Genomic DNA, 27,971 nt, shown 5'->3' with positions numbered 1-27,971 from the left:
ACACATGAAGAGTAAGTAACACTTAAACTTACATAGCTAATTTAAGTGGAAGTTGAATTAGAATTCAGGCCAGAGTATGTGTGTTTTCCATTTAGCTGTAGTGTATAGAGATGACAAAAGTTATTGGCCTAGCATGTTGTCTTACTCACTTCTCTTATCACTGAGAAACAACACCTGAACTTAAGGAAGCAGAGGTTTATTTTGGCTCATGTTTACAGTGCATGGTCAGCTGGCTCAAGGCAGGATGATGGCATGAGCAGAGGAAAGCTGCTTATGGCATGGCAGACAGGAAGCAGAGTCAAAAGAAGTGACCCGCTTCTACCAACCAGGCCCCACCTCCTAAGAGCAACTAGCTATCAAGCCCCTATAATTCAATCACCTTTTAAAAGCCATGCCTATGAACACATGACGCTCTTGGGGACATCTACAAATAAACCATAACATTCCACCTCTGGCTCCCAAAAGATTCACGCATATCCCTTTATATAAAATGTATTTAGTCTATCTCTAAGAGTTGCCAGAGTTTTAATAGTGCCAGCACTGCTAAGAAGTCCAGTCCAAAGTCTCCTCTGAGATGCAAAGGCAAACTCTTAGCTGTGAGCCCCTGTAAAACTCAAAAGAAAGTTAAACACTTCCAACATATAATGGCACCAAATAAATATCCCCATTCAAAAGGGAGGAACCTAGGGTAGAAAGAAATCAGACCAGGGCCAGGGATTTAGCTCAGTGGTGCCGCCTCCTGCCTCACAGGAAGGTCCCGAGTTTGATCCCCAGTACCAAAAAAAAAAAAAAGAAATCAGACCAAATCAAGACCAAAAACCAACAGGGCAAACATTAAATCTTGTAATTCCATACCCAGCACCTGAGGCAAGCTGGTGTGAAACATTGTTCTGGAAAATCACAGAAAGAAATACACAGAGACACAGAATTCGGGTAAAATAATAAAAGTTCTACTTGCAAGCAGGCAGGACTGCCAGAAACCGGTCTGGTCAGTGTCCACGCCCCTCTTTGTTCAGTTTCTCCTTTTTATATCCTTTATATCCATTATCTCATTCCTGGTGAGTAAATACAATTCCAGCTCCTATTTACAAGTAGATCCTGTTAATGATTATAGTCACAAACACACATAAGCATATGACAGTTAAAACATCTACACTGTAAATTTACCCAGGCATTGCAAGTCTGTTTCTCTAGGTTGAAATGTTAGCCATAATGAAGTTACAAGTTAAAGAGTCAGATAACCATCACCTTAAACAATAAGAGTTAGGGGAAAAGCAAATCTTAAAGGAATACATTACTTATTTTGCTTCTACAACTAACTTAATATTCAATCTACTAAGTTATCTAAAGCTTTTCCCTATCATTCCTCCCTCTGTTTACTTCGGGATAATTCTTCTATCCATTATAAGTTCTATCCAGTTTATCTACATTTCTTAACACTAGCATTTGGTAGTGTTGAGCTGCAGCAATGCACTACTGTATAAATTTTGAAATCCACTGGATGACACAAGGACCAAATATTAATATTAATATTATAATAAGAAGGGGACTCAGAAGAGGTCCTATCCAAATTTTCCATCCTGCCCAAGTAAAATTAATTCCATAGGACAGCTCTTCTGTACCAAATTCATTATCAAGAGCCTTGATCCGATCTTTTGGTCTGTCTAGTGATTCTTTTACCCACCAGGTTTATTAGCATAATAACAACACTCTTCAACAAGAAATAAGCAAGTCCCTCCTTTCTGGGCTGTGAGCAAATCGAGAGCTCGCCTATTCTGTAATATGACATTGGCCAGTGAATCTAGTTGGGTTTCTAAAGTGCATCTCGAATTTCCTCAAGATCTTTTCTAATTTCTTATCCCAATGAAATATATTGTTTTTGTCCTAGGCCAATGGCAGTTGCTCCTAGAGTGACACTTCCTGCAATTGCAAGACCAGCTAGGATGGGCATCACTACTGGGTTCCTTTTTGTAATATAGTTTGAATTTCTTGGAGAGCAGGGGCTTTTTCTATTTCAGGAGGAACAATTTTCCATATATTTTTAATTTGTAATGTCCACCATTTTGTCCTTTGGGGTCCATGCCTAGCGGTGGATTTATCTCCTATATAAATTTGATACATTACTCCTTGTAGCCACATAGAGTCCCATGGGGCTGGCATATACACAGATATAGGATTACATTGACCTTGTTCACAACTGTCACAATTGCCAGTGGCTCATCCTACATGGGAGCCATTGATCCAAATTTTTGTTTTCTCTTTGCAATATAATTTCTCATTAGAATAGCCCTCACAGTCAGAAGCTACCCCAGGTCCCCCATAATGTTCTTTTGGGCAGGCATCAAAGAACATTGTAAATGAATAGCCTTCCAGTTCCCATTTTACTGTTTTAAAAGTCACATATTGCTCATCAAATTTTTCATCACTAGGCTTAAATACCCGCAGTTTGAAAACAAAGAAACTTAGAGGAGTGGTGATCTGGCATAGCACAATAGTTCATATTATCTTTGTCGGTGCTCCCATTCTTCAGCCGTGCACTACATCACCAGCCTCCAGAATGGTGGGAGCAGCGCTTTGAGTGCATTGTCTTTCCTGGCTTCCATGTCTGCTTCATTATTACCTTGTGCAATGAAATCTTTGCCTTTTTGATGTCCTGAACAATGTATTACTGCGACTTTGCTAGGTTCCCACACTGTCTCTAGCAACTGTACAATTTCCTGTTTATTCTTGATTTGTTTCCCTTCTGCTGTGAGACCTTGTTCTTGATAAATCATGCCATGGATGTGCAATGTAGCAAATGCATAGCGAGAATCTGTGTATATATTTACCTTCTTATCCTTTGCCCATCAGAGTGCCTGTATGAGTCCCCAGAGCTCAGGACGTTGTGCTGACCGAGCCAATAGGAAGAAGCACCAGCTAGGATCACCTCATCCTTCATGGTTATCACATATCCAGCATGATGAACCCCATCTTCCACGAAGCTGCTCCCATCCATGAACAGAACGAGGTCAGCATTGGACAAGGGTGTCATTTTTAGGTCAGGGCGACTGAAAAAGAGCTCATCTGTGACACTCAAGCAGTTATGATCAGGAGGGCCTGTCTGCATGGGCAAGAAGGTAGCAGGATTTAAAGCTTTTATAGGAATAAACAATAAACGGAGGTTCTCAAAGAGAAGGGCTTGGTACTGGGTAACTCTATTATTTGAGAGCCACTGATGCCCTCTTGTGTTCAACAGTTCCAAGACTGTGTGTGGAACCTGCCCAGTCAGTTCCTGACCTAGAGTTAGCTTGTCTGCTTGTTGGATTAATAAAACTGAGGCCACTAAGGCCTGAAGGCAAGGAGGCCACACTTTTGCTACTGGATCTAAATTCTTAGACAAGTATGCCACTGGTTGGTTCCATGGGCCTCCTTCTTGGGTTAATACTTCAAGGGCCACATGGTTCTTTTCAGTCATATATAGAACCAAAGGCTGCTTTACATGTGGTATGCCTAAAGCAGGGGTGGCTCCTAAGGTCAGTTTTAGTTACTTAAAATCTTTTTGTTCTATAGCCCAAAGTAAATGATTTTCTTCTTTTCCCTTTAGGGCTTCATAAAGAGGTTTAGTGATCTCTGCAAAACCAGGAATCCAAATTCTAAAGAAGCCTGTTGCCCCAAGAAACTCCCTCAGTTGTTTCTTTATTTGGAGTTCAGGAATGGCACTAATAGCCTGTTTTCTTCTATTTCCTAGATAACGCATGCCCTGCGTTATTTGAAAACTTACACATTTAACATGTTGTATGCAAATCTGGGCTTTCTTCCATACTTTATATCCAGTTTCCTGTAAGTGTAACAACAATCCTTTTGTGCCTTCCCAGCACTGTTTTTGGGTCGGGCTGCATAACAGTAAATCACAGAGCTCTGTTCCACTGTCTACCATAAAGGACATATTTTGGCGCCCAATCATTATATTGACCATGGGCTCATGGGGGCCTAACTGCATTAAGCACGGTCTGTGTCAGTCACTGTCTTTTATCACAGGTAACAGTGTGCCAGTATCTTTTCTTTCCTTTAATTCCTGCTTTTTCTTTTCTTTGAGCTTTGGGCACTTGTTCTTATAATGTCCTTTCTCTCTGCAATATGTACATTGGTCAAAATCTAAGTCCTTACGTTTAAAGCCTTTCTTTTGCTTTTCTTCTGATTTCATTCCCTGTCTTTCTTCTTCTTTCTCTATCTTGGCTCCTATGTATTTGGCCTGCCTCTTATCTCATTCATCTTCCCTTTTAACTGGTTCCTTCTCTCACACTGACTCTCTGTTCACATACACTTTCCTAGCCAATTGCAGCAATTGTGTTATATTCAAACCCTCCCAAGTTTCTTGCTTTTTGAATTTTCCTTCTAATATCTGGAGCTGACTGGGTCACAAAAGTTGTATTGATTAACGGATGGTTATCAGGAGCACCAGGATCAAAGGTGTGTACATTCTGTAAACTTCACAGAGCCACTCATAAAATCTCTCAGGGCTCTCATTGGGCTCCTGCTGTGTTTCTAGCACTTTAATCATGTTTGTAGGGTTTTTATTCGCAGCTCGTATCCCTGCCAGGAGGGCCATCGTCTGATAATTGCTTAAGCTGTCCTGGCCTCCTGGGGTGTTGGGGTTTCAATTGGGCTTCTCATTCACTGGAAATTGCTGTTCATGCCAAGCGTCTGGATTTTGTGTGCCTGCCAGCATTTTAAGAGCATTGATCTTTTTAATTTCTCCTAAAATTCTCTGCATTTCTTCAGAGGTTAACAAAGTTTTACAAAGTTCTTTACAGTTCTCCCAATTAGAACGATGGGTAGCAAAGATGGAATCAAATAACTGAAGCATTTTGGAGGGGTCTTGGCAGAGAATAAATGACCTAGCTTCCTTTGTCCTTTTTTTAAGTCAAATCTCAAACACTGCACTTTGGTCTGACAAATTTGTGCTTTTTTCATGAGACTTTATACCCCATGTCTTGCAGGAACTCAAGGAGGGCCTTGGCCCTTCCCAACAGTCTTTTAACTCACTATAAAAGAGGAGGTCTTTTATAACCTGTTGGCTCTTAAACCCTTTGAAGACAACCAATGTATACATATTATAGTAACGTATTTAGAATTTAACCCTTTGACAACAACCAATGTAAACATATTTAAACTTTTCATAACAAACTTGAAACCAACAAGCAAACATACATATTTTCTTGATAAATCACTTTTGCACATCTTTTTGACATACCTAGGCCTTCTGGTCTTATATATCTCTTTTTATCTTTCTAATAAGACAAACACAAAATTTTTTATATCAAAATTGTATCTCTTTTACTTATAGCTTTTTAATGTATATATTTTTTATCTCACTTACTATAGACCTTTTATCGCAAACTTGTCTTTAGCTGTTAAAATTTTAAAGTGTCCCTTTTTTCTGTTCTCAGATTGTTACACTTTAAATTTGGTTGGCTAAGCAGTAACCTTCACTTTTTATCAACAAAGTACAGAAAAGAGCAAGTTAACCCTATAATTACAATTGAAGAATTTGCAATGTACAAGAAATATTTTAAGCACACCAATTAAACATCAACTCAAACTGAAACACAGATACATTTATCAACTAGCAAAATTTGTTGCTTGATTTCTCTTGTAAAATTTCTTTATGTCTAGTAAAGCACAGTTATACTTTCTCTAGCTTTGTTTTATGATCTTCAGAGCTTTCTTATCTGTTTTCAATCCATTACTTATTTTCTCTTTCTAGTTTTTCCAATTTGAGTGTAAGCCCCATTTAATCCTGAGTCTGACCACAGCATGCACCCTCTGGTGCTCTAAAGCCAAGCAATTCTCATGCTTTTGTCCCCACCTCCTCTGCACCTGTGAATTTAGCAACTCAAAAGGAGGGGGAAAGTCTAAATTCTCTCGGTCCAGGACTGAAAGGACTGGTTTCTTTCTAGCATCATCCCCTTTCTGACGGAGGACCAGGATATTGCTTTTTGCTTCCAGGGAGCACATATGAAGCCAAGGAGGCTTTCTGTGGCACAATTTGAGCCATAAATCAATATAGGGAAATTGATCTGGATGTTCCCGTCCAGGGGCGGTGACTGTTAGCCAGACGGACCAGACAAGACCCTCATCTAGGGATCTCTCAGTTGGTCAAGCTGAGCAAAACAGGGGCCATTCTAACTCACAAAAGGTTCTAAGTTTTGTGAGTTTCACCTTAATACCATAATTTCCAGTAAGATCTTTCTTAAAATTCTTAAGCATGCATTCCAAAACAGTAGGATGAGATGTTTCTGTCCCCAGGATTGGCCAATCAGAGTGTTGGTGTGTGTATGGATATCCTTGTACAGAGATGCAAGACAAACAAAGGTGGGAACCACTTATGAGAAGTGATCACTCGCTCACCTGCCTGGCTACAAGCCTCTCAGCCACTTTAAGGTCCATTCAGGCTAAGGTGGGGTGTTGTGTAAGCTCACCGTTGTGCCTTTGTTAAACACAACCACAGAATCGCAGGACAGACCACACTCAGGCTCCGCAACTCAGGGAGGACTCTTTAAGCGTAAATGCTTCCTCTCTCTGTCTTGGTGCCACAGATGAGTCTGCCTATAAGGTTTCGCAGCTCGTTCCACTCTCCTACCATAACTCTTTCACTCACACATTCACTCAGAGGCTATTACATTCCCTCCCGGTGACCCCCTAACTGTAACCAAAACAAATGAAAGGAGCTACTTCCCCAAATGGCAAAGCACAAGGAGTGATTGGGCCCCTGAACTATTTTTGCCCAAAGTTCACAAAGTGAACCAAAACAAATGGAAGGAGCTACCTTTCCAAATGGCAGAGCACAAGGCGTGATTAGAGCCCTGTGCTGTATTTGCCCAAAATTCACAACGTGAGCCAAAACAAATGGGAGGAGCTACCTCCCCAAATGGCAAAGCACAAGGGGTGATCAGGCCCCTGCACTGTATTTGCCCAAAGTTAAACCGAAAGTTAATGACTAGGGGGTTTCCTGGGGTTTCTCACCCAGCAAAGGAAAGAGACAGATGAGACACCAACAGCATCAGCCCTCCTTCTGTTGTCCTCCATCTCAGGTTCAGGTGATCCACAACTGGGGAGCGGGTCTCCGTGTCCTGTTGGGGAGCCTGGGAAATTGGTCCCAGGGGTGCGCCTTTCCTCTCAAGGAGACAGAGAGTCGCTCCCTCCAGGGGGGCTTGGGGCGATGCCCAAAAGGACTATTTCATTCCCGATTCTTGGTTAGGGAACCAAATGTTCCAGAAAATCACAGAAAGAAATATACAGAGACACAGAAGTCACGTAAAATAATAAAAGTTCTACTTGCAAGCAGGCAGGACTGCCAGAAACTGGTCTGGTCAGTGTCTACACCCCTCTTTGTTCAGTTTCTCCTTTTTATATCCTTTTTACCCATGATCTCATTCCTGGTGGTCTTTGATGAGTAAATATAATTCCAGTTCCTATTTACAAGTAGTTCCTGTTAATGATTATAGTCACAAACACATGACAGTTAAAACATTTACACTGTAAATTTACCCAGGCATTGCAACTTTGTTTCTCTAGGTTAAAATGTTATCTATAATGAAGTTACAGGTTAAAGAGTCAGATAACCATCACCTTAAACAACAAGAGTTAGGGGAAAAGCAAATCTTAAAGGAATACATTACTTATTTTGCTTCTACAACTAACTTAATATTCAATCTACTAAGTTATCTAAAGCTTTTCCCTATCAATATGAGCTCTAAAGGGCTTGGGAAGCCCTGCCCCTATTGCATTGCTGCTGGATGTAGCCCTCCTGGCCTCTCCCTTTGGCTAGCTTTGCTTACTCCTTGTGACTTCCTTCAGATGTTCCATGTTCCTGGCTTCCACAACTTCTTGAGGTCTCCTCCGTACTTTTGGCTTCACTCTCACAGCTTCATGCACTTCACTCTCCAGGAGCACACTGCCTGGCCTCATAGGCCTTCTTCTGAAATCTAGGAAGAAGCCTCCATGATTGTACAGCTCTTGCATACTGTATTTCTATAAAAGCAGTACCATACGTATGGCACCAAGGTTTCCTGATGATTCCAGCAGTTGACAGGCCCTATTGCATTATGGCTACAGGGGCCTCTGAGTTCCTGGATGGCTGGCCACTGTGAACAGAATCCCAGGAAGCCAATTTCCTAGGTCACCTTTCTCAACCACTATGCCCTGGGGCTCTCTCTTCTAAAAGCTAAATCTTGATAGATGCATTCTTGCTGCCCATGCCCTTAAGCCATTTTTCCTATTGTCCCAATCCAAAGTACTTGGTTTCTTTTTAATGCTACTCTTTTCAGCAATCAGGCTCTCCTCTGCTCCAACTTTGCAGGCTCTAACTTTCTAGCCAAATTTAAAACTTTTTAAATCATTCATCTGTGCCATTTTCTCTTAAGGATTTTTCAACATAGAGCTCTCTAAAAGCCCCAACAGTACCCATGCCACAGCCTCAACATTAGGCTGTCTTGAAATTTCCTCTGCCAGATTAATTAGTCTACCATTCTTAACCTCATTTTCCCAAAAAATTTCAGAACATGAGCAAAATGCCAACAAATTTATAACAAACATAGTCTAGAGTTCAATTGTCAATTGGGATCCTTGTTACTGATTGTTATGGTTTGTGTTTAGATGTCCCCGCAAAACCTCACGCAAATGAGATGGGACTTTCTTTTTCAGAAGTAGTTGAATCTGGAATATGTGATGCTGGGGTTAAGGATGTCTGATTACTAAACCATTACACGTGATGAGTGATTAGTTTGGCACTGCCCTAATCCCAGTAGTCTGAATAAGATAAAAGGGGAAGAAAGATGCTGTCAAACCCTCTTGTTGCCTTTGCTACCTTGTGCATGCCATGTTGTTTCTCCTCTGTGATGTCTGTTTGCCACCCCTGTCTTGGAGGCAGTCTACTATAGACTGAAACCTCTATGAACTGTAAGCCAAATAAACCCCTTCCCCTCTACTTTGGGAATTGGGTATTTTGTCTCAACAATGAGAGAAAAGTAGTCTTTTCTCTGATCTTTGCCAGCTGCATTACTGTCAGCATTCTGATCTTCTGAGCTCTCACCAGAGTCTCTCATTAAGCTCAGTTTATAGCATTCTGGGGCTGCTTCTACAGCTAGCATCTCCAAACTTTCTGAACTCCTTCAGTGAACCAGTTCCAAAGCCTTCTGAACCACATAATCAGGTACTCACTGAATCAGCCCCACTTCTGACGTATAAACTAAGATAATTTTTTAAAGGATAATATTTAAAGAGAAGAAAAATATCAAATTTACACTACCTTCTGCATACCAAAAGGAACAATCTAACAGAGTGAACATATATAAATACATTCTAAATATCAATGCCCTTCTGGATATCAATATCTTTGATATGCAAAGTACTGATATTGACAATATATCAAAAACTTCAAAAACAGCAAAAAAAAAAAAAAGATTTAAAAATATACAATAAATCCAAGAGACATTTCTCAAAAAAGACATACAAATGGCCAACCAGGTATATTACAAATGCTCAGTATCACTAATCATTGAGGAAATGTACATCAAAATCACAATAAGGTATCACCTCACCTCAGTCAGAATGGCTAATAGCAAAAAGACAAGAAGACAAGTGCTAGAGAAGGTATGGAAAAAAGGGAATCAGTGCATACTGTAGGTGGGAATGTAAATTAATACAGCCATGATGGAAAACAGTATGGAGGTTCCTCAAAAAGTTAAAATAGAATTAGCAATTGCATTACTGGGTTATATCCAAAAGAAATGAAATCAATGTATTGACAAACCATTGGCCCTTCCATATTGATTACAGCACTATTCATAATAGCCAAGAAATCAAAACAACCTAGTGCCCATTAACTGATGAATGAATAAAGAAAATGTGATTCATAGACATAATGAAATCCTATTCAGCCATATAAAAAATAAAATCCTATCAATTTCTAATAACATAGATGAACTGGAGATCATTACATTAAGTGAAATTACTCAGGCACAAAAAAGACAAATCTCATAGAAGTTGAGAATAGAATGGTGTGTGTTGTTTATTTATTTATTTTTTTTGGTACCGGGGATTGAACTCGGGACCTTGCGCTTGCGAGGCAGGCGCCGGAACCACTGAGCTAAATCCCCGGCCCTGAGAATAGAATGGTTTTTAGCAGAGGCTGGGGAGAGTAGGGAGGAGGAGAGATTGGGAAAAGCTGATTAATAGGTACTAATAATTTAATAAATAAAGAAATAATTAAGGAACTCATTTCATTTAATATAATTTTGCTTCATTATCTTAAGGATAAAAAGAACAAATAATTTTTAAAAATTTCCTCAGGCCTAAGAAGACATTTTGTCAAGAAATATAAAATATCTGTTATCAAGGACATAGTTATTTAGGATCCTAAATACATTTCAGTGTACATCATTTCATAGTTTTATGGCTACTCTTTGTTCCAGCCACTACCTTGGATATATAAATTGATGGAATTTAGTAGCAAGTGATACTATAATATGTATTAAAAGAAAAACAAAAGTAGAGACCAAGGAAAGATATTGTCATTTCAAAGGAAAAATTATAGACATATCAATTTAATATCAATGACATTAATGTCAATAAACAACTTATATGAGACAGCACAAGTTACATGGCTTTGAAATTCCACGAGATCACAGTAGCTACTTAGCATATTTGTGTATTCTAAAATTTAATATTGTGAATCTGTAAATCAATTACAAATTTTTTCTGTATCATTCTTAACTCAGATTATTTCTAAAGCTTTGGTTTTCCTTTGTTTTTTTAACAAGATATCAATAAATAAAACACATTGGCAAAACAAAAAAAACCTTAAGTGTTCAGAAAAGAACCAGTCAATCATGCCTATATTTTAAATAAAATCATCCCAAGAGAATTAAGAATTCGGAAGTATTTGGTAGAGAAGAAATTTTGCTGTTTAAACAGACAATGAGAGAAGGAAACTGTTGTTCATTTTTAGTTTCAAATGATCTGACGAACAGGAGAGAAGAAAAGTGATACCTGTACTTACTGTCGTTGGATCCCATGCTAATGAGGTCGTCAGAATCAACATTGTGAACAATAGCGGCTTTGTATCCGGCTCTCTGTGCATTTAAAACCTACAAATCAGAAAATACTTATAAAGAAGACAGTGGTTCATCATAATACCCCTCAACCTCAATAAATATCAATGAGTGTATAGTATTTACCTGGAACTAGATTTTGTACATAATAGACGTAACTTTCAGGTGTTCTTCACACAGATGTTTACAATTCATTATCAAAGATTTCTTTAGATATATTCCTGATTTCATTCATGGTGTTAAGTCAAATCAGAAGCCAATGAAGGACAGGGACACAAGCTCAAACATTAAAAATCTGTTTAGGCCAGGTGTGGTGTTGCACACCTGTAATCTCAGCACTCAGGAGGCTGAGGCAGGAATAACAGCCTGGGCTACATAGTGAGTCCAAGGCCAGCCTGAACTGTATAGTGAGACCCTGTCTCAAAAACAAAAACACAAAACAAAATCTGTCTAGCTCAAAAATAGAGGCTTGCTGTGATCAGGCTCAGGAGTCATCAGACTCTGGGGATTCAAATGCAACCTCTGCTATTTATTAATGGAATAAACTCAGGAAAATTATTTTTAATCTTCAGTTTCCTAAATTTAAAATGGAAATGACAACAATGTTTTAGTCACATATAAAGAATACTTTAAAATGCTTAAAATTATTCCTAACACATAGAAATGTGTCAAATACAAACAATTTATTATTAGCTTGATCAGCAGGGTTTCTCTAAATTCCTTTTGAAAGCTTTGAAGAAATTAAAAATACCTCCAGCCTGAAGTTTGTTACTGTGCTTCTATATAGCTCTTTAACCTTTTCTATTTCTGCAAAATAATAACCTTTGCACCATAAGAATATAGCTGGATATGGGGAAGGGAATAAGGTGGAGGTGGGAGAAGAATGTAAAGGAATGAGGGGATGAATACGATTAAAATATGTGCATGTATGAAAGCACCACACTTATTTTGCATGTATGAAAGCATCACACAATATTTTGTAAAATTAATAGGCATTAAGAAAAATACATTTTAAAAGAATATTATAGTTTCTAGCCTTTATTTCTTATTTATTACATATAAACTTACCTATTCATTATATTACCATAGCAGTAAAGACTTCACTTAGCTTTTTTTGAGACAGGGTCTCGCTATGCAGTTCAGGCTGAATACACTGAACTCACTATGAACTACTCTGAACTCACCATGTCACCCAGGCAGCCTTGAACTCACAGCAATCCTGCTGCCTCAGCCTCTTGAGTGCTGGGATAACAGGGGTGAGCCACCAGGCCCAGCTTAACGATCATTTTTAACTATTCCCAAAAAGCTAAACAAGTAACTGAAGAGAAACGTTCCTTTCCATAGCCAAGCACATTTCCATAGCGTATTCTGTCACAGACACAACTTAAGAAATATGATGAGATTAGTATTAAAAGCTATTTCCTGGTAATAGAAAACTTAAGTTTTAAATTTCATTTTAAAGCTAACTATTTTAAAGCACATCTTTACTGAAAGTATACCATTTAACTTTTTTTTCACTGTAGAGGGACATATATGAGAACACAAAAGTAACATGTTAGGACACAGAGGGAAGTGGTCTCAGGAACCATAAGAGTTAAAACTGTAGTTCAATTCTACAAATATTTGTTGAGTTTGCATTATGAGTAAGATATTGTGTGTTGGGCACAATGCAGAACTCACAGAGGAACTGGAAACTATCATTATCGTTTAGGAGCTCTCCATGCTCATGGATGTCCGATCTGGTCAAATGCTTTCTTGCTTCCATGCATCTACTCATACTATGGTCTCTGCTTGAAACAGGTTTGGCTTCTGAATGCCTACCAGGCCTTCTAATTCCACATCATCTGAATGAATACAGCCTGAACTCTCCCATGCCCTATTCCACATGGTGTTTCTAGCCATAGTAACTGCTCCTTGCTTAGAATATATCAATCTTTATTTATAAATTTTTTTTTCAAGATCTTATATAGTGTCATTTATTTATGTATACTGTATTATGCCATATGGTCTTCAGAAGGTCCTTAAATCTCCTGTAGTTGTTTGTGAAGTTTTCCAGCAAGAAGAGACAAAGTAATCACCAATTTCATAAGATGTTTTCCCACTCACAGATGATTAATATAAGTGAATGAATTTACAACAATATGCTATGTGTAACTGAATCTGACCATTAGGTTTGGGTTTTTGTTTTTGTTTTGGGGATTGGGATTACACCCAAGACATTCAACATCTCTAGTCCTTTGTTTATTTTTATTTTGAGACTGGGTCTTGCTAAGTCCCTAAATTGCCCAGGCTGGGCTCAAATTTGTTATCTTCCTCCCTCAGCCTCCTAGAGTGCTAGGGATACAGGCATCTTCCACCACAAGCTGGGTCACTGGGCTCTTAAAACTGTACCAAGCAACTGAGGAGAAATATTTCTTTTATATATCCAAAACACAACTGTTTCATAAATGTAATATAAAATTATATCACTATCAAAGCTAGTCTCTGCTAACAAAATAACAAAATTTCTAAAATAGAAGATTTGAGAATCTACTAAAATAGGAAGGAATTCTGTAAGCTTAAGTGTGAACTCAAAAAAAAATAGAAGCATGTTTTCAAAACTTAACAAGCATGGCTTTCTGCAAGGTTTTTGTTGTTGTTTTTATTGATTTTTAAAATAAAGAAATAAAATTAAATCAAGGAACACATTAACATATGGACCAATAGTCTTATGAATACAAACAAGGAAAGGATATTCATGTTTAAGAACTATAAAACTCATGTGTCAGTCAAATTAAATTACATTTTCAACTAAGCAGCAGCTGGTATTTTTAAGAACACATGAGGCAGAAATAAAACCTAAATCATCTAGTAATCATGTGCAAGGATTCACATTCATAGAATGCAACCTCAAATACATGGTGTCAGAGAGATGCAAAGAACTCAAAGATTCATGAATAAAAAGCATGCACTGTGAACAAAAACCTAAATCCAAAACAGCCATCAAAACTGAAAACTGCATTAAAAAGCCTTCTGAAATGTATTGCCAATCTGTCTTTTTAAGGAGACTGATCAGAGCTATTAGTTCAAATTATACTAAATGTGCTGAATATTTTACATCTAATCGGCAAATCAGATGCAACTGAATTATGAAGACCAGGTGGCATCTAACCAAGACTTTTAAGAAATAGGGAATGGTTAGCTTGTTATTATAAGCAGCCAGTCTGTCAGTAAATAGTGGCTGCTAACAGAAGAGTCAATAAGACAGGTTCTGAAAGGCACAATGACACAACAGTTCATCTTATTTCTAGTCTGAACAAATTCATAATACTGACACTAACAAAACACACTTTATAAGAAGAAAGAAGAAACTTTGCTAGCAAGATGATCATAAACAGAGATTTGGGGTGGGGGTTACTGGGAATCAAACCCACAGCCTTCACACTGAGCTATATCCCCAGCCTGTTTTTTGTTTGTTTTTATTTTTTGAAACAGGGTCTTGCTAAGTCACAAAGTTGCCCAGGCTGGTTTTGAACTTGTGATTCTCCTGCTTCAGCCTCCCAGAGTGCTGGGTTTACACATGCCACCACACCCAGGATGAACAAAGATCTATTAAAAAACACGTCAACATGAGGAGTTGGAGAAACTATTTTCTTGTTTGGTTGTTTGGTTTGGTTGTTTATTATTATTATTATTATTATTCATTAGGTTTATTGATACAATTTAGGTATACATTGTGATCACATTCATCATTGGGAAATTGTATCTGTATATGATATATATTGGTTGGTTTTTTTGAGACAGGGCCTCACTTTGCAGTTCAGGCTGGCTCTGAACTCCCTATGTAGCCAGGCTGGCCTCAAACTCACTGCAATACTTCTGCCTCACCCTCCCAAGTGCTGGGATTACAGGTGTGTGCCACTATGGCCATCAGAAACCATTGATAAAACATAATATAACAAAGCTCCTGAAACAAAAGCTATGTAACAAAACCCTCCATCTAATAGACACTTATACTCCAATATTCAATATAACTCTACAATGTGGATTTTCTTTTCACACTTGTTTAAAAACAAGTGTGCCTAAAGTCACACTTAGGCAGAACTGAGGTTTGAAGACTACCTGGTTAAGCAGAGAAGCACTGGTGCTATGATTGGAACGTCCCTCAAAGGCCCATGTATTAAATAAACACTTGTTTCTTAGTTTGGCACTATTAGAAGGTGGCAGAAACTTGAATAAGAAGTGGGGCCTAGAGGGAGGTCTTAGGTTGCTGGGGTGGGAGGTGCCCTCAAAAGAGGTCTGGGGACACTGGTCTCTTCCTCTTCCTCTTCCTCTCTGTTTCCCAGCCACCATGAGCTTGCGCCACCAAACATCCCTGCCATGATTTACTTCTTCAGCACTGGCTCAGAAGAAAAGGGGCTAAAAGACCATGGACGGAAGTCTTTGAAACAGTGAGTAAAAATAAACCTTTTCTGTTAATAAGCTAATTATCTCGGGTATTTGTAATAGTGGTGAAAAGCTAACACAACAGCGTTTCCCAAAGGAGCAGGATGAGATCCAGGATTACTGATCCCATGTTTCTCCCAAATAAGACCTAACTGGAAAACAGGTGCTGGTGGTTACCATGGTGATGCCCAGTGTCCTGCAGAAGATTATACCTCACTACTCTCTTGCTCCCTGGCCACTCTGTAATGGCAGGTAGGGGAAGGTGATTAGAGCTGGCACTTTTGATCTCTAATTTTCAAAGCTGATTATTTATTTTCCAGTTAGGTCTTATTTTTGAGGATACATAGTCTTAGTCAGTATTTTACAAATGTCTGAAAAGTAAAATTAAGAAAGCATTAAGACTCAGATAATATTAATCCTAAAATCCTTTGGAAAAAATAAACTTATAAACAAAACTGTACATATCAAGAAGAAAGTTGTTAAAATATTGGGATAGAGTTTGTAGAAACTTAGAGGATGAAAAAGCCGTGGGGTAAAATACTTATGGCATATTTTATGAGACTTAAATTATACCTCAACATAGTGAGGAAATAAGGCTTAACAGTGGAAACAGGTGGAAGAAATTTTTCATATGCAGAGAAGGGAGCAAGAAAAAGACACATGATATATTAAAAGATGTTCAAAACAATCTTGCTTTTGTTATAAACTTAGGCAAAAAATCTTCTATAAAATTAGTATAATATACTCAATTTAAAGGTTGTTCTTAGGATTAAGTAATTTAATGCACATAAAGTACTTAAAGTAGCACTTAGTGCCTGGCACACACCAAATAAGTGTTAATTACAGTTATGGTCATTGTGATTAGTTTTCATTGTTGCTGAAATTTTTTTTAACAAAGCTAAAATATTAGTTAAAATTTTAGTTATAAGTTTTAATTTTCTTTATTAAAACAAGTAACAAAAATAGAAGTAGAAAAAAATAATAAGTATTAGGGAAATTCACCTACTGTACTTTGGCTTAAGTATAAATTTTAAAAATACAACTATCTTAAGATGTATTTTGAATCTTAAACATCACTAAGAGAATGACTAAATTTTCTTAAACTTGAATTTAGACATAGGATGCCTTCAGTGACTAAAGTATTTTTGCTCCATATCTACTTTCCTGGCCAAGTATGAAATCAGGTTCATATCTTAAATTGCTATTCTAAAATATTTTCCATTAATACTGTTATCTACAAAATATCCTACAGATAAGTTTCTATTTGCTAGTAAAAGACTGACTGTTATCTTCTTCATAATTACAACATGGTATATTCACTCTCACTGCCTCTATTTAACACTGTATTCATCACTCGGCCAATGCAATAAGGTGTGTGAGGAAGGACAGAGGGAGGGAAGGGAAGTGTGCACAAGCACACAGATAAAATAACACAGAAGTAAAACAGAATTTGTGAGCTGACATCATCATCTACTTAGATGAATCTACAAAAAAACTAGTAGAAGAAATAATTGTCTGGAATTCCATATCCAATTAGACATTCCTTCAAAGAATGCAGGTGAAATTAAGGCACTGGTGGATAAAAAAAAGAGAGACCGAATTTGTCAATGGCCCTACAAGTAATATTAGAGGATGAAATGAATGGAGGGGAGAAAATAATCTGAATCAACAGAAACAAACATTAGTAAATATAACTACATAGTTATTATGAAAACAGTATAAAGACATTTTGGCTTATAACTCTTTTCTTCTATCTGATTCAAAAAACACTCACATAAAATAATAATGTGTTGATTGGCTTATAACATTTAAAGATGCATTTTACAGAAAATAACAGAACAACCAAAGAGAAAGTGCATTCAGTGTATTGGAATAAAGTTTTTGTGTATTATTTAAATTGAATTAGTATTAAGCCTACTTACATTGTTCAAATAAAAATGAGAATTATAATACCCAGGGGAACCGTTCTGAAAATAACTTACAAACATACTAGAAGAAACAAATAAAGTTTAAAGGTATGCTAGAAAATACCTACTTAACACATAAGAAGGCAGAAATAAAGAAAATAAAAAGTAAGCCGGGTGTGGTGGCACATGCCTGTAATCTCAGTACTTGGGAGGCTGAGACAGGAAGATAGCCACAAATTGAAGCCAACCTGGGCTACACAGTGAATTCAAGGCCAGCCTGAACTACATAGCAAGACCTTGTCTCAAAAGAACAATAACAACAAAAAAAATTAACATAAAATACATAGAAAACAACACAGAGAACTTATCTTGAAACTACATTGAATGTGAATAGATTAAGCATCTCAATCAAAAGCCAAAAACTGGCAGAATGATCTATACATGTTGTCTGTAAGTGATCTTACCCAATTCAAAGACACAAATAGGCTGAAAGTAAAAGAAAAAAAAAATACACCGCACAAATATTACAACAATGAACTTTAAGACAAAGACTTAGTAATAAGACAAAGAGACATAGGAACTATATACACCTAATGATACACCTCTAAAATACCTGAAGCAGAAACAGGGAATTAAAGGGAGAAATGCACAATTCAACAATAATAGCTGGAAACTACAATGCTCCATTCTCAAAAATGGAACAACTCATCAGAAGATCGATACTGAAACAGGATTATTTGAGCCACATGTAAATCATTTACACATAACAGACATCTATAGAACATTCCACCAAACAACAGCAAAATAAACATTCTTCTTAAGTGCACATTCTTTAAGATGAAACACATTGGGGCCATAAAACAATACTTTAAAATTTTAAAAGTATTAAAATCACACAAAGTATATTTCTCAAGTATAATGGAATGAAATTAAAATCAACATCACTGAGACCTTCACAAGTATGTTAAAATTAAGCAACACATTCCTAAATAACAAATGATTTTTAAAAAAGCACAAAGAAATTTTGAATACTTTGAGATGAAGACAAAAGCTTACAGGATAGCTGACTGTGGCGGCACATACCTATAATAATGCCTTAATGCAAGCTGAGGGAGGAGCACTGCAAGTTTGAGTCCCAACCAGGTAACTTAATGAGACCCTGTCTTAAATTTAAAAAATTAAAGGGACTAGGCCTGTAGCTCAGTGGTAGAGAGTTCCTGGGTCTGATTCTCAGTAACAGGAAAAAAAAAAAAATCCTCACAGAATGCAGCTAACATTGTACATCTGAGAAAATCAATATCCTTTCATGATTTAAAAAAAAAAACACAAAAAAGCCCTAGAAACCAAAGGAGGGTTCCTCAAAATGATAAAGAGCATCACAAAAACATCCCCAACTAATACCATACTTGAGGGTAAAAGATTGAATACGTCTCTTCAAAATTAGAGTCAGACATGGTGGCACAGGCCTGTGATCCCAGCACACAGGAGGCTGAGGCAAGAGGATTGCTCCAAATTTGAGGCCAGCCCAGGCTACACAGAGAGTTCAAGGCCAACCTGATCTACACAGTCAGACCCTATCTCAAAAAAAAAAAAAAAAAATCAAAAAGACAAGGAAGTCACTTTCACATTCCTATTCAATATTGAATAAAGCTTCTAGCTAGGAAAATTAGGCAAGAAAATGAAATAGAAGGTATTTAGGTTGAAAGATAAAATTATCTCTGTGGGCAAATGACACCATCTTTTCTATACAGTATCTTAAAGAATCTACATATAAACTAAAATAAGTTCAGCAATGTGGCAACACACAAGGACAATGTACAAAAATCAATTGCTTTTCTACATCCTAGCAATGAACAATCCAAAATAAAATTAGAGAAAAGATCCCATATATATAGCCACAAAAACAGTATCTAGGAATAAACTTAACATTCCTGGAAAAAGTGTTTAACTTGAATGTAATATGGAGAAAAAAAATCAGATAAATACAAGGGGACATTTTATAAAACAATAATTGGCCTGGATTCTTCCAAAATATCAATGTCCTAAAAGACAAAGAGTGGGGAAACTTTTGCATTAGATCATGACCCAGCAATTGATACAGATTTCTCTTCCCTTTATAAACAACTAGAAAACTGGACAAATTTAATGAAACTGTTTTTAAAGACTGAACAATCAGCACAAGACTAGGCTCCCTGAAATAATGAAAACAAGGTGATCTCCAAAATTGTCTTTTTTGACTGGATCACAGCCCAGCAGAGCAAGACTGAGCACAACAGTTTACACAAAGGCAATGAGTTCATGTGCTTGCTTCAGCAGCACATATACAAAGGCAATGAATTCAGGAAAGCTCAGGTGGCTTAAATTTGAATTTTCAGAATAGCTTAAGTACCACAGAGGAGGATAAAATGCTGAAACGTTACTTCAGAAATCTGGATAGAGTCCCCGAGTCTTTGGCTAAATACAAAGACATGCATGCATACAATGAGATTCTGTGAGGCTGGACAAACAATGCCACCAGGGGAAGAAAGTTATTGGGGGATTAAAATAAACAACTCCTAGAACTCAGTCAAGAAAAGTTAAAGTCTTCACCAGCCAAAGAGAGAAACTTCCTTCAACATTCACAGCATTCAGAGGACACACTGGAAAGATCACAGATCAGGAGAGTAGCTACAGTGATATTCCTCGAATGAAGACTACTCTCGATCAACTAAATAAACTTCTAAAACAAGCCTCAAAAGATACTCAGCTCACCTGTAACTTCACTGTCAGCCAAAACAAAATGTAGTGCTCTTTAAAGACAACAAAACACAGACTTAGAACAACATAATATCCAGCAACCAATCAAAATTTACTAGAAAATTACAAAGATGTAGGAAAATGTGACCCATAATCAGAAGAAAAAAATCAGTCAACAAAAACAATCCAGAAATGCCATAGAGCCGGGGATTTAGCTCAGTGGTTCTGCCGCCTACCTTGCAAGCACAAGGACCCGAGTTCGATTTCCGGAACCAAAAAACAAAACAAACAAACAACTTTAAACAGAAATGGCATAGATATGGAATTGTAGACAAGGACTTTAAAGCAGCTATGATAAAGTATAATTTGTAATCATAATATATGAATATATCAAATTATAAATCCTTCAAAGAACGGAAGGAAATTATAAACATTAATGCTCAGAGAAATGGGAGATAAACATATATGAATAGATAATGAAAGTTCTATAAAAACTATTACAATATGACAAGTTTACTGGATGAGCTTAAAAGAGACATTGTAGAAGAAAAAATCAGTTACTCTAAAGACAAAACAACAGAAATTACTAAACATAAACACAAAAGTATAAAAGGGGAGAGAAAGGATCAAGAGCAGAGTAAAAGAGACATGACAACTAAATTCAATGTGTATTTCATGTTTCAATATTGAAATGGTTTAAAAAAACATCTGTAAGGAAGGAGTATTTTGGAGACAATTAGAAAGTTTAAATGTGCTAAAATCATTATGTAAAAATAGTTATCAATATTAAATTTCCTTAGTAGCAGTTGTGGACACGTAAGAGAATGTTGCTGTAGTAGAGACAAAATATGGGATTTTAAAATAATTTAAAACAAAAAAGTAATGGATTAATTTCAGTAGGATACCTATGTTTCTATCCTTATAAATTAAACCACAAATTTTTGTTTTAAGGGCATTATTTTTTAATATCTAGCAAGTACCTTTGACAACCTGATACATTTCAATTAGGTCAGCTTCACATAATTAACTTTAAACAGAATAATTTTCAATAGGCATAGTTCATGAATGAAATAATATAAATTAATTTCACAATGTTCTCAAAAAGATAAAATCCTGCTGGACTTACCGTTAAGTGGAAACCACAATAGGAAAAAATTAATTTGTGATAATTCAGATTTTAAAAGAGTACTTTAAAGTTAATGAGATTGTTTCTTTTATACTTTTTTATAAAACATTAATTACTAGAAAAACTACTATTCTATTTTGAAAAATAAAAGAAAACTAATAAAGTAATATTTTAAGCATCCTGAATGTCAGACCTTACGCTCCCTAAGGAAAGAAACAATGTTGCTTATTGGTATATATCTCAATCCCAGGAAAATATTTCTCACATAAAGAATTGTTTAAATTAACCTGAAATTAAGTTAAATGTTTATCCAGCCCTATGCAGAAAGATGTAAGCCACAAAACAAAATTTCTTTATTAGTTCCCCTTTAAAAAAAATACCTTAACAGTTTTACTTCAGTCCTTGTGGAAAAAACATTATTAATACATTTTGCATTTTCCTAGCTTTCTCAAGCAGAGGGCACCAAATATGAAATGACCTTTTCCAGTTACTCAATCATCATGAACATGTTTCAATAGGCTGTCACTGCCTTTGTGTCCTTAATGTTAAGTGTCACATATTACTTCCTGTTTCTCACTATGCTTAATAACTGGTAGACTACAATCATTACAGCCACGTTCTGTTTTGCAGTACAAAAACAAAGGACTAAACCTGATAAGAATTATTCTACTTAAAGAAAAATTAGGTTCATAAAACTTTTTTGCTGGTAACACTAAGAAAACCTGAATAATCTGTATATGCATCTATTTCTGATACCTGTTTATCCTGAAGTAAAGGTAAAGATGCTCTAAATAGGAAAAAAAATGCACTTTGTAATGAAGTTCACCAGTTATTATTAGTGACTCTAATAAGATGCCTAAATATTAGAATGTCAATTAAGTCTAAAAAGAATATTTGTAAAATATTCTGTTTTAATCTATGTATACTAAAGTATATATTAAAGTGAAGGCTCTGATCAAAGTATGTGTATTTTTGGATACTGACAGAATTCATATTCTAGTCAAATCTTATTTCTCAACCTAACACTGTAAGTCTCCATTTCAACCCACTCACACTGAAAATAAGCTTTCGGAAGAACTTTGTGTGCAACAAAAGGGTAACTCTTTGTACTCGCTATCTGCCTACTATGAAATTCCAGCGATGACAGCAACTCAAATTGCACTTGAAAAATAACTGTAATGGAGCAGCGATGATGAGAATTTTAATGCTCAGAGCCACCCAGCGACAGATCTAAGTAGTACACGTCTCCTCTACCGCTGGTTCACTTTTCCTGGTGTTCTAGGCACTGAACTTAAAACTCAATACACAGAACTGCACAAAATGTAACCAATATTCCCAAGAAGCTTAAGTTAGAAAAGAGATACCTACAGATTTTAAGCTATAATCAAGTAAATGAGAAAGAAAACAGAATTCTGGAGAAAAAGAAAGAATCCACAGTAAAGAAACATAAAATACACAGTACTTGCTAGAGTTTGATCTGGCCTCAGCAAAGAATCTTCCCATCGCAAGGTAGTTTTAATAACTACATTGAGTAGTTTTAATATGCAATCACTGTAATTACTGTATAGTAAATGTAACATCACTTTATTTAAAGCATTTGAAATCAATACAGAAGTAGTTCAAATAGAAAGCCCTTTCATTATGAAAATCAAATATTGATAGTAGTTTAACATGATCGGTAGATCTAATAATATCTAAAAGATCTAAAGCTAAAGGAATTACTTGATAACAATGTCTAATGAAGTCTGATTAAAATAATTACAGGTATGGGCTACCATGCCTGTAATTCCAGCACTACGGGAGCCTGAGGCAGAAAAATCTCAAGTTCAACTCCAGCCTGGGCAATTTAGCAACTAAAATAAAAAAAAGGGCTGGAGATGTAGCACAGTGCAAGGCCCTGGCTTTAATCTCTAATACCATGGGGTGGGGGACAGGTTTACATATTAGAAACTAACAAATCTCTCAAACTGAGTAGTAATATGCAGATATTCATTTTATTATTCTTTAAATTGAATATACAGTATATACTTTTGTATACTTTTTTGAATAGTATGTTTCAGAACTCAGAAAGATAACCAGTGGAAACAACAAAAACATGGAATAATACAGATACTGGGTAGTTTTGGAGCCTAGCCTCTTCTAATCATCTAGCTATATGCTGGATTTTGGCAGTTTTAGCAGTATCAGATGATGGAACTTCACTTTACTGTCCAACTTAATCGCCCTGCCCCCAGTTCTGGGGATTGAATCCAGTCTTTGCACTGAACAACGATCCCAACTTCCCCCTTTTTGAGACACGGTTTTGCTAAGTCACTATATTGCTCAGGCTGGGCTCAAACTTCAATCCTCCTGCCTTGTCTCCAGAGTGCTGGAATTACAGGTGTGCCCCACTGCAACCAGCTTCCAACTTACATTTATATAGACCTCCATAGATTCCCTCCAGAAAATGTACTCTGATAACTAAATGAATGAACTAGTACACAAAGCTGTTTGAATGAACCCTATATGGGTAGAAATGTTTCCATCCTTTGGGAATTCTGGGGTGTGGGGGGGATGCACACACATGTGCACATGGTACTAAGGAGTAAACACAGGGCCTTCGCATCGAGCTTCCATTCTCATTCTTTTTTGTACTTTCTGAGACAAGAGCTCACTAAATTACTAAACTGTCCAAGATAGGCTTGAACTTGCAAACCTCCTATCTCAGTCTCCCAGAGCACTGGGATTACAGGCAAGTGCCAATATGCCCAGCTTCCATCTTTTGAGAATTCTTGAGCACATTTTTTTTTTCCCGGGACCAGGGATCAATCTCAGGACCTTGCACTTGCAAGGCAGACGTGGTGCCACTGAGCTAAATCCCCGGCCCTTGAACACATTTCTTTTACTACATTTAAAAAACATAATTCTGAAATAGATTAATAGCAAAGATTATAAATCACTTTGTAGGAATATTCAGAAGAGAGTAGGAAATATTAAATAATGATATTAAATGACTTGAGATAGTAATTTAGTTTACAGAAGACCCTCAAGTTATAACCAGCCTGACATATGAACGAGTCAATTAGGTTAATGGAAGGTTCATCTGCCTATTACCTATAGTGCATACCCAGGTAAACATCCAGATATCAGCTGTATTGACTTACAACTATCTTGAGTTACAACCAGTCCTCAGAAACTGACCAAGTTCGTAAGTCAAGGGTCCACTGTAATTTCTACTGAAGTGACATATACTTGCTTAGTAATACTGAAATGGAAGTAGAGTGCATGGTTTTAGAATGTCCACTAATGTCTTTGCCTTGAGGCCTGAGAGGGGACAATGAAAGGCATGCTTACAAAGAAAAACTGGAGGACTAGTTTGGAATATTAAATTTCACACACAAAAATAATCTACAACATGTTTGTGGAAATTTTTTCAATTCTTATGAAATATTTGGACCCTGAGAAAAATGGGATAATTAACACATAGATTTAGAAATACTTCAAAGGACCTTAAATAAAATGAACATAAAGTTAATGAAAGATTCCAATGATATTATTTCCTAATGTACTAAAATTATGTTGAAAATCCTTTGATCTGCATATATGTATTACTAGAGCTATACAATCTATAACAGTATCTTTTCTCTTACAGAGATTACAGAGACCAACATGGAATTAAATAAGTACACAGCATACAAAAGAAGTAATCAATTCTGTGTTAGAGGAAATCAGGAACTGTTTCAAATAGAAGATACTTCATTTTAGATCTCTTCCTCATAATTCCTCACAGTCATATTTCTAATTTAAAGATTTAACATTGCTTTAATGTATTATCAAAGATCCAACAATGTTTTTTAACCTCAAATGCTCACCCTCACCAAAAACTAACATTTCTAAACAATTACGTTTCTGTCACAGTAAAGAACAGCACTGTATAAAGACAAACAAAATAGCATTGTTTTGCTTTTCCTCTAAAAGCTTAAATTTTCAGAGGACACAATTTTTGTCAGTGTTAGTAAAAGCCCTTCTGAATATTCTACATATCTAAAGGCTGAATATGAATATAAGTTTTTCCACATATTTTCAGGGCAAGATAGATTAAAAGATTCAAATGTGTTTCTCTCAACAAGAGAGAAAAAGTTTTAACAATGCTCTCTTTATTGCGATGCAATTCTCTAACCTCCAAGAATTGCTAATTGCATTTGTGCTGTCTTAATGGCTATCTTTGAGTCAAACCACTTGAGTGTTTGTATAGAGAAAATCTACCATTTCCCTTATAGAAGCAAACAAATTTTACTCCATCATTAACTTTTAAGGAAGAAGTAAGAAAAATCAGGTTTCTTAAATTCCAGTATATTTATCTTTGAAAAATATCTAAAGAAAAGCAAAAGGTAAATTCTGAAATAGACAACACCATTAATCATCCAAAAAATTTTGACTAATTTTTATTCCTTCTTTTCTGTTTACTGTCTATAGTGCAAAGGGTACCTTTTTCCAGGGAAAACTTTGAAAGAAACAGCCAGTTCTTGTTTGTGTAAAATAATTTAGTTGTTTCTTTGTATAAGAGAAAGCACAAAAAAATAACACTGCAACTATTATCAATAGTAGCATTACGTACAGTGCTGAATTAAGCTTTCCTCGGTACTCAATTCTAATGAGCTACATAAGGAATAAGCAAATACGTCATTTTCTATTTGTTTAGGTCACATATTCATACAAAACTATAGAGATATCTTCATGAACCACTATGAGTTATCTACAAAGTTATAATTATTTGTAATTCTGAAAAAGTATTGTATATACATTGCAAATTATTAGATTCTATAATATACCTAATATTAAAATGTATGGAATAATTAATTAGGAAGCTTGGAAAATGCAAAGATTTTTAACTAAAGATTATAGTTGCTGGGCATGGTGGCACAGGCCTATAATTATTATTATTTTATTTGTTCCTCACAAGAATCTTATGATGTATGTGTAAATACTGAATAGTTTCTCTAGTGTAAGAAACTGAAAGTGTAAATAAGGACTAAAAGGTATAATAGATAATGTGAAATAGGAAGAAAAAGGGCAAAGGGGAAGTGGGAGGGGTAGGGAAAAAGAAAGAAGGGAATGGAATTAATATGAGAAAATGAAAAAATGGAAACAAAGTCTTTGTAAATAGGGAGGGATGGAGGGGTTGAAGGGAGGGCAGGGGAATGGGGAAAAAATAAGAACCAAGAGAGTTTATGTAAAGGTGCAAATTTCCAATGATGAATGTCATTATATTGTATACCTAAAATGTACCAATAAAATGAAAAATAAAAAGAATCCTATGATGTAGAGAATACTGTAATTCTTGTTTTACAGATAAAGAAACTGAGCACACAGAATTAACATAGCTTGTCCCAGATCACATTGCTAATAAATTGTAAATATGGAACGCTAATGTATGCAGTCTATTTCCAGACCTTCATTAGAATCACTGTGCATAAAAATGCTTCAATAAAGGTTTATTAAACTATGTAAGAGTAAGCTTTCTGCTTATGTGCATTATGTATTCTTTAAAAATATGTACAGGTGAGCCTGGTACGGTGGTGCATGCCTGAAATAGCCCTACTCAGGTGTTTGAGGCAGGAGAATCACAAGTTTGAGCCCAGCCTGGAGTACACAATGAGTTCTAGGCAAACCTGGAGTCCAGACTGTAGACTCTGTCTCAAAAAAACAAAACAAAACAAGAAACAAAAAATATCATTATGTATATCTAAAATGTACCAATAAATGTTTTCCTTCAAAAAAACACATGTAAACAAGTTTAAATCAGGCCATTCTCAAGTAAGAAAGGAAAATGTTAAAAAATTTCCAATTAAACTTCACTGTGAGGCTGGGGATGTAACTCAGTGTTAAAAGTGCTTGCCTGGCCTACATGAGGCCCTGGGTTTAATCTCCAGTGCTGATAAAAACAAAAACAAACAAAAAGACTATTCACTGTACAGGCACAGTCTTAATGGATAAAATTGTAATCTGTTGTATGTTTTTTAACTTTGTTATTTGTTCTTTACAGTGGAGTATATTATATCTAGATTCCTTACTGTTATTTGATTTTTATACATAATGCACATAAGCAGAAAGCTTACTCTTATATAGATTAATAAACCTTTATTGATCACCCCTTATATACTATGAGACAAAATGGATATATAAATGTTATTAAGACTTGAACTCTAAATACCATATGCTCACAAATAAGTTAAATATATAATAAAATAACAAAGTGATAAAGACCAATGAAGGAATTATATGCAAAGTGAAAGTGTGCTGTGTTGATGAAATAATTCACTCTACCAAAGAGGGGGAGGAGAGAAAAGTAAAGGCTTCAGAGCTGCAGATATGTTCAGGCAGCATGTAAATAATGAAGCAATCAGATAAATGGCTGGTAAAAATTATCTTGGACAGAGAAAATAATGTAAAGGCACAAAGGAATAGTCAGCATAGCCCAGCAACCTGGCATACTTCAAGTAGATGATGTGGCTGTAGCATGAAATTTAAGGCAGGACATGGAAAGACATGAGGTACGGTAATGGTTAAATTTTAAAAAACTCCATTAGAAGTCCTCAGACTTATGATTATGACACACTAAAAACATAGGAAAGATCAAGCCTACCTATTCATTCCTGTGTGTTCATCCTCAAAAATAAATATTCAATGAGCTGGGTATGGTCT

General features: G+C 36.2%; 1 protein-coding gene across 7 annotated transcripts in view; it reads right to left on the bottom strand.

The window, feature by feature from the left end:
• Rnf13 (ring finger protein 13) overlaps positions 1-27,971 on the bottom strand; it is a 151,892-nt gene that overhangs the window by 58,126 nt on the left and 65,795 nt on the right. For 3 of the 7 annotated variants that reach the window (XM_004834440.3, XM_087186333.1, XM_087186330.1), the window contains one exon: positions 11,042-11,129. In XM_004834440.3, coding sequence (XP_004834497.1) covers positions 11,042-11,129 — 88 coding nt within the window. Of the gene's footprint in view, positions 1-7,820; positions 7,968-11,031; positions 11,130-27,971 lie in introns of all 7 variants that reach the window. The other 4 variants (XM_021253014.2, XM_087186329.1, XM_087186332.1 and 1 more) reach the window with 2 other exon arrangements.

Source organism: Heterocephalus glaber, unplaced genomic scaffold, assembly GCF_053883595.1.
Source record: "Heterocephalus glaber isolate CG9 unplaced genomic scaffold, H.glaber_assembly_v1.0 deba00001504, whole genome shotgun sequence".
NCBI lineage: Eukaryota > Metazoa > Chordata > Mammalia > Rodentia > Bathyergidae > Heterocephalus > Heterocephalus glaber.
This window is presented reverse-complemented; position numbering and strand designations above follow the sequence as displayed.